This window comes from Lissotriton helveticus, chromosome 8 (genome assembly GCF_964261635.1).
Source record: "Lissotriton helveticus chromosome 8, aLisHel1.1, whole genome shotgun sequence".
Lineage (NCBI taxonomy): Eukaryota > Metazoa > Chordata > Amphibia > Caudata > Salamandridae > Lissotriton > Lissotriton helveticus.
Window position 1 is genome coordinate 257,757,928 of NC_136069.1, and position 12,200 is coordinate 257,770,127.

General features: G+C 46.0%; 1 protein-coding gene across 2 annotated transcripts in view; it reads left to right on the top strand.

The window, feature by feature from the left end:
- The window catches only part of DYNC2H1 (dynein cytoplasmic 2 heavy chain 1), a 1,763,151-nt gene that overhangs the window by 785,194 nt on the left and 965,757 nt on the right, over positions 1-12,200 (top strand). For both annotated transcript variants that reach the window (XM_078657019.1, XM_078657020.1), the window contains exon 42: positions 4,564-4,823. In XM_078657019.1, coding sequence (XP_078513145.1) covers positions 4,564-4,823 — 260 coding nt within the window. The remainder of the gene's footprint in view (positions 1-4,563; positions 4,824-12,200) is intronic.

Here is a 12,200-nt window from a genome sequence, read left to right on the forward strand (position 1 = left end):
TTGCTAACACAGGTTTCCGTCTGCTTGCAAGTGCGGCTGCACTCCGACGACAAGGCTGGCTGAAGTCCACCTCCTTCCGGCAGGAAGTCCAATCCAAAATACTGGACATGCCTTATGATGGGGAATCGCTATTCGGATCCCATATCGATGACGCCCTTGAGTCCATCAAGAAAGACACCGATACGGCAAAGTCTTTGGGCACGTTACTGTTTCGGAAGCAGTCCTTTCGAGGTGCGCGTGGACGCGGCACTTCTTCCAACGTTCGGGGTGGCCAACAATACCGCTCCTACAATCAGAGCGTCCAACGTTACACGCCCAATCAGCAGTCTCGTCAACAGCCCTCCAAACCATACAGAGGAAAGTCTTCCTATCGTGGATCCAATACAAAACGCCAATGACTTTTGTCACCCTCAAAGTGTTGGAGGACGAATCTCTCTGTTTTTTTCTCAGTGGTCCTCGATCACCTCGGACCGCTGGGTTTTGGACATTGTCAAACGGGGTAATTCCCTGGAGTTTGTAGAGATTCCTCCTTGCACGCCACCTCGTGGCCCGCCTCCTCCACATCTCGAGGAGCTTTACCATCAGGTCCGTCTTCTTGTTTTAAAAGGTGCAGTCGAAGTGGTCCCAAAACATCAAAGAGGAAAGGGTTTTTACTCTGGATTCTTCCTCATCCTCAAGAAGACCGGAGATTGGCGACCCATTCTGGATTTGAGGGCTCTCAACCAGTTCCTAAAGTCACAATCGTTCCGCATGCTGACGTTACTGGAAATCCTGCGTCTTCTATCCAGCGAGGATTTCATGACCACCATTGACCTTCAAGACGCATACTTTCATGTCCCAATAATCCAACACCATCGCCAGTACCTGCGTTTCAAGGTGGGACCAATGCATTTTCAATTCAAAGTTCTGCCCTTTGGACTGCGATCAGCTCCTCGTGTGTTCACGAAGGTACTGGCCCCTGTGGTGGCTCACCTGCGTCTACAAGGAGTGCAATTCTTTCCATATCTAGACGATTGCCTGCTCAAATCTCAATGCCACCATCAGCTGGGTCAGGACACTCGCCTTTGCCAGCAAGTGTTTCAGTCTCTGGGGTTGACCATCAACGTCGAAAAGTCACAGTTTACGCCTCTGCAAACCAGAACCTTTCTGGGAGCGATCCTAGACACGCAGCTCTCAAAAGCGTTCGTCTCGAACGAGCGACGTCAGAAGATCCTTCGTCTGGTCTCCCTCATTTGAAGAAAACAGTCCGTTTCTGTTCGGACGTTAAAGTCCTTCTTGGGAATGGCTTCATCTTGTATCGCACTGATCCCAAATTGCAGGTTGCGCACCCGTCCCATTTAGGAAGAACTGGACTTAGTGGCGTCAGGTCTCAGGAAGAACTGGACTTACAGTGGCGTCAGGTCTCCGGGTCCTTCAACGACCTAGTTGCCATCAGATCTCGCATGAGAAGGAGCCTGCTTTGGTGGGCGCAGCCCTCGAATCTGAAAAGGGGAGTGTCCTTCCTCGTTCATGCTCCAGATCTTACGCTGACGACGGACGCCTCCTTGGAGGGGTGGGGAGCTCATCTCCAGGGCTTATCCATCAAAGGCAAGTGGACGCCGACGCAACGCACGTGGCATATCAACAGGCTAGAATTGATGGCAAACTTTCTAGCGCTCAAGTCCTACCTCCCGGTTGCTCACGGGGAGTCAGTGCTAATCCAGACGGACATACCACCAGTATGCACTGCGTGAACAAACAGGGAGGGACCAAGTCTCTCCATCTGTCCCGCTTGGCCCAGTCGATCTGGGATTGGGCTCTCCGCCATCACATCACCTTGACAGCTGTCCACCTTCCGGGCGTGTCCAACCTCCTGGCGGACTCTCTGAGCAGGTCCACTTCCTCGACACACGAATGGGAACTGCACCAACCGACTCTAGATCTTGTGTTTCGCCAGTGGGGTCACCCAGATCTAGACCTCTTTGCAACACCGGAGAATCGGAAATGCCCGTCTTATGCAAGTTGGCATCCCCACCCCGGGTCCTGCGGGAATGCCCTTTTGATCGACTGGTGCGATCTATTCGCCTACGCTTTTCCGCCACTCCCATTAATACCGCGGGTACTGTGGAAAATGCAGAGGCAGCCCAGCCACATCATGTTGATCGCACCTCGTTGGCCCAGGCAGGCATGGTTTACGGAACTGCTTCTGCTGTCCCAGTGCGAGCCCATTCCTCTGCGTCCCCGTCCAGACCTCCTAACGAGGACAGGGGCCAAGTGTGCCATCCGGACCCCTCCACGCTACAATTGTGGGCATGGAACCTGAGCACCTTGAGTTCGCTTACTTGAACATATCCCAGGAATGCAGAGACATCCTAGCTCATGCCAGGGCTCCGTCTACCGTCAAAACTTACAAACTCAAGTGGAAGCGATTCTGTCATTGGTGCGCCACAGCCAATATCCATCCCATCCATTCCACTCCTGAGCAGCTTCTTCCATTCTTCTTGAGCCTCGCTCAATCAGGGCTCTCTCATGCCACGCTGAGGGTTTTCTTAGCTGCAATATCTCGTTTCCGACATGATGGCTCTTCTTCCCTCTGTTCATCACGGATCATACGTCAATTCTTCAAAGGGCTCTTCCGCAAGTTCCCGCCTGTTCGGCGTCCTCCTCCATCTTGGCACCTCAATGTGGTACTATCTCAGCTTATGAAGTCACCATTTGAGCCTATCCATAAAGCGGATTTCAAATTCCTCACCTGGAAGGTTGCACTTCTTTTGGCTTTGACCTCATCTCGTCGCGTGAGCGACCTTTACTCTTTCACTATCAGGCCGCCTTATCTTCAGTTCAAACCTAACGGAGTGGCGCTCCGCACTAACCCCTCCTTCCTACCTAAAGTACCTACGGATTTTCATTTGAATGAACCTGTGTTCCTCAAGACTTTCTTTCCGGACCCACAGCCTTCGGCGGAGCAGCACTTGCATTCTTTGGGCATCAAACGATGCCTTAAATTTTACATTGCCAGAACTGCCCCCTTCCGCAAGTCCGACCAACTGTTCATTGCCTACGGACGACTGCGCAAGGGACATCCAGTTTCCAAACCGACTATTGCCCGGTGCTTTCTTCAGCCATTGCCTTCTGCCACCAACAAGCGGGCAAACCATTGCAGTCTTCAGTGAGGGCTCATTCTACGAGGGCGATGTCTTCATCCACCGCCTTGTTTGCTGGTGTGCCACTTCATCAGATCTGCCATGCAGCGACATGGTCCAGCAGGCACACCTTCACCAAACATTACTGTTTGGATGCCATCAATGAAGCGGATACCGCAGTGGGACAGGCAGTGCTTCGCCATCTTTTTCAGTAAGGGGAGCCTCTGTTCCCTCCTCCTTGTATTTCCTGTGATTGCTATGATGTGTCATATGACTGTATTATTATTAGTACTGTCTTGATTTCTTCTTGCTATGCTTAGCAATCTCAGTTCTCGGAGGTTACTGCTTTCTATTCTATTCAATCATGTGAATCTATGAAAGACACCCCTAATACTGGAGAAGAACAATTGTTACTTACCTGTAAACAGGTGGTTCTCCAGTATTGGTGTCTTTCATAGATTCACATGCGACCCACCCTCCTCCCCTCAGAGGCTCTCTTCTCCTCATATGCTCTTGGTTACTTTGTGTTACGAAAATCTGAGGGCTTGAGCTTCTGAGGAGAAGGTTCTAGAGGGTGCTGGCGCCTGATTGGCTGTAATTTGGACTAACATAATGACACTAATGTGTTACAAATGATTTTTCTCTTTACTTTGCATTCCTATGTAGGAATCATTTTTAGAGGTTTTCAGTTGTATTTCCTTTCTTTATCTTATATTATGTTTATATATATTTATATATATTTAGCATTATTGCTATTTTATTTACCGTGGGACTCCCACTTTGACGACGGGGAATATTCAAGCATGTGAATCTATGAAAGACACCAATACTGGAGAACCACCTGTTTACAGTTAAGTAACAATTGTTCTTCATTGCTGTGGGGCAATATTATTATGATGTACAAAGCACCAAATAATTTTGACACCCAGAAGACAACTGGAATCTAGATTTACGATATTAAGAAACTATAGTGGATGTTTGGTGGGGTGCATTTCGAACGTTGTCCTTTCCACCGAATGCCCTTGATTTTCTCCACAAACCAATTTAGGTCCGATATGTATGGTGCTTTCAGCATTCATAGAGAACATATTGCACTCCATGCTTAATATAAGACACTTTGGGTCAGCCACCTTCATCCATTGTCATAGTCCCTTTAGTCAGTGGCTTGCGACATTGTCAATTACAAGCATTATCAAAGCCAATAGGTCTCGCCTTTAGCAGGGGAATGCTGACGTATTGGCATATGGGATCATATACCACCTATCCTCCTGTTTTTGTAGTTGCCAGCACTAGGAAGAGAATTGTTATTGACACTGTTAAACATAAAATAATGTGGGCATCTTAAATACTGTAGTCAGATTGTGCTGTAGAAACTGTTGCATATGTATATTCTTTAAAGAAACCTTAGTACATGTGAGTGATGACATTTTCTGTTTGCCAGGTCTTTAACTGGGCAAGGGAATCTCCACCCGATCCTCGAAAGCCATTGGAAACGTATTATGACTCAAAAACCGGCCGCTTCATTTCTTATGTTCTGGAGAAGCCTGAAAATTTGACTCCAGACTCGTTTAGCAATGTTCAGACACTCCCTGTTATTCAAACTCCTGATATGCAGAGGGGCTTGGATTATTTTAAACCATGGCTTGGCCTCAATAATATGCATCCCTTTATTCTTGTGGGACCCGAAGGATGTGGGAAAGGGTAAGTCTTTATTTGTATTTCCACAGTTTTCAGATCTACGTATTAACATACTGTGTACATCTAAAGACCTAAACACACTGCTTTCTAATGTATGTTTTACTCTAGCAGATTATTCATATCACGAAATACATGCTGGCACAGACTGGCAGCTGGGAATTACTTGAATAGTCACCCGAGGTGTTGGAGTTTTGGTGGCTGTACTCAACATTGGTCTCTCATTTTATATGTAATCTCTTGCCTTCTGGACCCCAAGAGTAGCCTACTGTAGCATCCATCTCACAGTTGGGAGGCCTTGTGGTCTGTAAGAACCCTGCAGGTATCCTTATTTATCACAGCAGCAAACCTAACCACTCACACATGGCCTTTTCCTTTCACATACATTTGGCACTCTGGGATTAACAACGGGGTGGCGGGGAGGAGGCGCTTTCTCATCCTAAAATCCCAGTTCACTAGCCCTGCTTAACCAACACAGATATATAAATATCTTCCTTTCAATATTAGTGGCTGTAAGTGATTTATAGAATTTTCTATACGAACCTCACTCAGCCTTGCAACTTCCAAATTTCCAACTTCATGGGCAATTTCACTTGACTCATGCCAAAAACTTTGATGAATTTCAGCTGCATAGAATAGAAATCCTGACTTTAGGTTAAAGTTCTTCTCTAGAAAGTTCAGAGGACCTTCTTTGCTGCTAGGGAAATTGAAAACATTTTAGATTAACTTTAAATAAACAGTTCCCACTCACCAGTGACCCTGTTTGTTGTTCCGTCCTTTGAATGGTTCCAAAATAATGACACAAATGAAATCTCTGCCAAATAGATATTATCCTGTGATGCTTGAATAGTGACCATAAAACAAATATTATTGTGTTCAGCACAAATTACAGATTTTAAATGATAACATATAATGTTTCAATTGCATGATCTCTCAGAGACTTCTTGCCGCAGATTCCTAACCTTAGAATTATCCCCAGGCATTAGACTAGATCTAGAATTTATTTTTCTTTGAGGAAGCTATCATTCAAACTCATTGCCACTCAATTTGCGACACTGTGACACTCTTGATCCCGGTCGAGGGGAAGGTCCCGGGATCGGTCATGGAGTCATCGATCTTCGTTGCAGTCAAAGTCTTTCTTTGGTAAGTCCCACAAGAAAAAGAAGAGTAAGAAGCCAGAGGTCTTCAACTTTGCCGTATCCGCCCAAGTCATCCAATAAGATGAGGGAGCATCGTCACTCAAGGCTGACTATGTGGTTGATCCTGGTCCGTTTCCGCACCTCCCCGAGTTTCCGGGAGCCCTAGCCACACCCACCCAGCTCTGGAAATTTTATGTGGCCATGCGTCTCACATTGGGGCGGCCCGTCCTAGCTGGAAAACCTTCGGACCCCACGAGATTCGGGAGGGGACCCTACTGGTTTCCTGCTGGTGGGTCCGGTCCCATTCGGGTTCCTTGCATCCATGGATGGATCCGGACCAGTGGCAGTCATACCACCACGACTTTCCACAACGCCGGTCCCGATGTCGACACTTCCGGCGGCGCAGTCCCCAATCTGACACGGAGCCAGATGGGCATTGCCCGACACTGACTCCTGCGGTGACTGGAGCCATATCCTTCAGGCCGGAGCCTGAGCCCTATTCCTATGGGCTAGGACTTAGTTGAGATTGGGAGCATTCACTGGACCCTGAAAAATACTAGCCCCTAGAACCCAACATTGTCTGCTATGAGGAGTCGGCGGATGCTAGTGGACTGGACACCTCCTCAGATACTTGCATGGTCTCGCCTCCTACCATGGCTACAGAGGAGAGAGCCTCTTTTGCTATGGTGCTGAGAAGGGTGGCTAAGGTACTGGACCTTAGCCTGCCCTCAGTGGCAGTCAAGAATAACGTCTTGACAGAGGTGCTTCAGCCGAGAATTACACCCTCAGATCCGCTTCTCCCATTTAATAAAGTCCTTGTGGGCATCCTGCCCAGCGCCTGGTCAAAGCCCTGTATAGGCTCTGCTATAAACAGGACACTTACCTGCTGCCATCACCCTGCTCCAAGGGACCCCTGTTTCCTCATGCAACACCCTATTCCAGAGAGCTTGTTAGTCTAAGTCTCCACTTCCAGTGTAAACTCTGGCTCATTCCCTTCCACCCTGTTGGACGGGAAATCCAAGAGGCTGGATACCTTAGGTAAGAAAATGTTTTCTTCCACCAGCCTGGCACTGCAGTCCATGAACACCATGTGAATTTTGGGCTGTTACTTTCACGCACTTTGTGATTTGGTTGCGCAGGTGCTGCCCTTGGTCCCAGAGGAGGCCTGGGGCCTATTCTCCCAAGCTATGGCAGACGGGAGAAATGCAGCAAAGCTCACTAATGGATGTGGGCCGGACACGACCGAGTTGCTAGGCAGTAAGTCTTCCTCGCCGGTGGCCTTACAACACCACGCCTGCCTGAGGACCACTGGCTTTTCAGGGAATGCCCACGTTTTGCTTATGGACATGCCCTTTGATGACACCCGTCTCTTTGGAAGCCTTCCTACCCTTCATCAAAGGCAGGCTGGTGCAGGTTTTCATGGACAACTGCAACGCCATGTGGTACTGCAACTAACAGGGCGGGGTGGGCTGGCGGACCCTTTGTCAAGAGGCCCTCCACCTCTGGAAATGGCTGGAACGTCAGGGCATATCCACGGTGATTCAGCACCTAGGTGGCTTTTTGAATGCCAGAGTGGATGAACTCAGCTGAAGATGCCTAGTGGATCACAAATGGTGTATCCATCCGGAGGTGGTGCAAGGTCTCTTTCAACACTAGGGAGACTTGGTTAGATCTTTCGCCAACAGCCGAGAACTCTTTTTGTCAGCACTTCTGTGTGCTGGAGTTTGCAAGACGGCTCTCCATCTGAGACACTTTTCATCTCGAGTGGAGCTCAGGCCTCCAGTACTCCTTTACTCCCATACCACTCCTGCCCAAAGTTCTCAAGAAAATCAGGAACTATCTGGCCCAAGTCATCTTTATGGCTCTGCTCTGGGCTCGGAGAATTAGGTATCCTGAGGTGTTGAGCATGGCTATCGGTCCTCCAATCAGACTGCCTCTTTAGGAGGATCTCCTGTCACAGCAGCAGGGGAGGGTTCTCCACCGAACCTGGCAAAGCTGTGCCTTCATACGTAGAGATTGCGTGGCAATAATTGACACTTTCGACCTTCTGCCTGAAGTCTGTAACAGTGTCTTGGAAGTCATGTGTCCCTCCACCAAGATGGTATATGTCTGGCGCTGGGGCAAGTTTGTGGCATGGTGTGCAGAAAAGCAAGTTGACCCCCTTTCTGCTGTCCTTTCGCAGGGCCTTCTATTTATTCTTAATCTTGCCCAGCAGGGCTCTGCTTTGGGCAGCTTAAGGGGCTATCTTTCTGGCATCCTAGCCTTTCTGTCTGCGGTTACCATATCAGCCATCCCTGTTCAAATCCCGTGTTGTAAATAGGTTTTTGAAACATCCTCAACATATGCTTCCACTTTCACCCTTCATCATTCCTCATTAAGACCTCAATGTAGTACTCGGCTTTCTGATGTACGCTCCCTTTGAGCCACTGCACAACTGTCCTCTCAGGTTCCTTACCATCAAGACAGCCTTTCTAGTGGCAATAACAGGCTTTGTCAAATATGCCTCTGTACCTAAACATCTACCCAAACCAACTGGTTCTTTGCACTAGAGCTTCCTTTCTGTTGAAAGTTGTCACTGTCTTTCATGTAGGCCTGTCCATCACCCTACCTACCTTTTACGCTCTGCCATATCCCTCTAAGGAAGAGGAGTGACTCCATGGACTGGACCCAAAAATAGCGTTGTCATTTTACCTTGACCGCAGTAAAGAGTTCCAGGTGGATGACCAACTGTTTGTGGAGTATGTCGGAGCAAAGAAGGGGAAGGCTGTGCAGAAATGGTCCGTCTCCTGATGAGTCGTGCTCTGCATTTTTTCTGCTGATAAATTTGGCTATGAAACACCAATCTCAAAGAATGCCCGTGTTTTTAACATATTTGACTTTATGGAATTTACCAAATGAGTGTTTAAGTATCCAACTGCAAATATTTCATATATGGGTCTCCAAATGTGCTCTAATTTTCTAGCATATAACATCCTGTTGATGTAAATAAATATCAGTTGATAGGATAATCTCCCAGTATATTTTGCTACTAAAATTGCTTGAACCAATATGCTATTTAAATGCTTTAAATTCACTGTATGTATAAACATTGTATTACATTAGTTTTATCATTGTATATCTTTATAGCCTTGAAGAAGTATTGTGGCGCCGAAACGCGCCACATCAGCTATGAATTTGTATTATGTTTTTAAATAACTCAATGAAACATCACCTATCAAAATAAAATTAGGGAAGACGATTTTTTATTTTTTTTCATAACAGAAGTCTCCAGCAAATTGATTTTTCCTTTGGGAGTTTATTCGTTGTGATTATGAATGATACTGTTTTTGATTTGAAAATTACGGATTGTACTATATCACTTTTGACATTCCAAATATATGGGTATGTGCTGAGCTTTCTTGAATCTTGTATCCATTTTGGTTATCCAAAATATTAAGGGAGCTAGGAAGGTCAGGCTCTCAGCTCTTGCACTACCACTGTCTGCCTATACTACCTAGAACAATCATACATACCAGTGCAGGTCTAGGGTGCCTTGACCTCTTATTTTGTGTTTACTTGGTCTGCATTAATATCTGCTACGCCAAGAAGCAACCCCCTGAGGGTTTGCGTGCTCATTCCACCAAAAATAAGACTGCGACCACTGCGTCAGAATGGAAAGTTCTGGTCCTGGACATCTGCCAGGTAGCAGCGTTGGCTTCTCTGCACACTTCACCAAGCACCACGTCCTGGACAGTCAGTTCTGTCAAGATTGGCACTTTGCTTTTTCGGACTTGCAGTACTTTTTAGTGTGAAATGGTTTTGTAGACCCACCTTCGGGGAGTTATTGCTCGGTATCTATTGAAAGGTAAGGAATCTGCGCCTAGAAGTCTCTATCAGATGAACAAGTTACTTAGCTTTGGTAAAGCCTTATCTAGCACAGACTCTATCTAGCCACAGATTCTTACCCACCCGCCCATAACATAGCACATACTAGCCCTAGTATTATCTACTTTACTGTTGATTTCTCCACCTTTGAGAGCTTCATAGCGAGCTCTCTATCTGACCGAGAATTGAAATATTTGCTGTCTAGGCAGAGCTTGGTGGACAGCCATATTGGTACCTCTTAAGATGGTGTCTAGCTCTAAAAAACACAATTACTCAGACAATTGGCAGAATGTTTTTACAGTTCACATGTATTTCTGTGAAGCCAGTTTTAGGGAGGGTGATTGGCTACCAAAACTCCACATCCTCTGTACTGGCTGTGCAAGTATCCTATGTCCTATATGCAGTCATTGTATACAAGGCTCTCCACTGACTGATTGCTCTCCCGAGCGTTATTCATTTTCCTTTTTTTTAACGTCAAGTATGGAAGATAATATTAATCACAAAGCTAAGGTGAATGTCTTTGAAGTGGAGTCTTCTCTCAGTCGTCTAGCATCAGCTCAAGTAGGGCGCATCTAGCATGGCATTGTTACATGAAATTATACTGCCATTTTGTGAAAATAATTTAGCCCAGCTTCTGTTTGCCTTAGTCTGATAGCTCCTGCAGCACAACTGTTTCAGGTAGGAAATTCTTAGGTGGGAGAGTAGGGGTGAAGGGATAGATTGAAAGGTTGGCAGCCTGAACAGAGGCTGTTGGGGATGGGCTGATGATGTATGTTCTAAGAGTTATGCACAATGGGGTTGGTAGTGCATGTTCCTCCTGTTGGTGGTTATTGTGATGGTGTATCTCGCTTGTGTGGAAAGAATTCAATAAACATAAAACATATTGTTAAAAAAAGAAAAAAGAAATCTTCCTTGGTGCCCTTGTATGCAAGTACACAATTCACGCTCACCTGCCTTATTTTAAGGCTATGTGCATACAAAGCATTGCCTATCAGTGATCCATACTGAATGTATCTGGTAATCCGAAAAACACCAGAAGACACATTATAAATGTAAACCAAGAAATGTACGACTTCGATTGCCATGGCCACATTTTTCTTTGGCCGGTGTAGCTGCAGCATGCCCTCTAGTTGAACGAACCATCGCGGAGGATTGACTGCTCTATAGAGGTTACCAAGTTTTCACGTGCGGATTAAGATGTCAATATAAACGAACTTGAAGTTGTGGTAAAAGGGCACCCTGAGAAGAAGGGACTTGCCTGGGGCTTTTGTTTTATTTAAGAGCCACATAGGGTGGCATTTGTTGCGGAGGTGTTTCTCCGACCGGCTGGGCGGGGTTTTATAACCCTGTGGTTGTTTGCGCACTTTTTGCCCATGTCCTGATGAGGCCTGATTGAGTTGGCCGAAATGCGCCGACTTTATTTGGAGGAGTCTGATCAACTACAAGTCCTACTCAAGACAACTGGACACACACTTTGTTGGACTGCGTGGAGGTTAAAAGTTACCCTCCCAAATGTGCATGGGACTATCTCCCATGGATTGCATATGAATTGTGTTCTTTTAGCAACTGTTATTTGATTGTATGTGTAGGAAGGAACCTTGAAATAGTGATGATTATTACATCACTACCTTTTGTATTCGTTGGATGTTTTGTAGGTATGTGAAAAATATAAATATATGTTGAAAATTCGAACTGGGGCAGAATCGTGAATGATCAAGGAACTAAACGAGTTGTCCGGGGACTTAGTACCCATAGGTAGCGACTAATTTATTGTTGTCTCTACATGACTTATTTTGGATATTTTCCTACACATCTTGCATTTTGCTTGTTCTTATGTTGTTGCCCAGATGTGTTGGGGTGATTAGGGCAAACCCTTGTGGTTTATTCATATATTATTTTTCATTAGAACATGCCCAATCTGAATGCATTCCCCCAAGATCTGATATACGAGAGATTCTGCAGATTAAGAAAAACCCAAACCCTCTGCTATTCAATCAACGTCTTTGCTCATAGATTGATGAATGTCTCCAGACTTGATCTTGATCCACATTTCGCACTTCTTTTGGAGGCATCATTTACCTAACATAGATATATGTACAGCAGGTTGATGTCCACTGGGGTATGCATCTTGCTAGGCTAAGCATTAATAAATAAATAGGTTTGATTAAGCGAGGACCTTAATATTGGCTTTGGCATATGGTTATAGTTGTTCACAAAGGAATGAGGCCATTTCCCGTCTTTTACACCCACCCGGGTGTGAACGAACTGCTTTCTCCCACTCTTAGAATTCTGATTTTGTTAGCATGACTCATGATGAAAAAATACAAATACAAATATTTGATAACCTGGAATGAGTGCTGGTCTTCAAATCACACTAGTG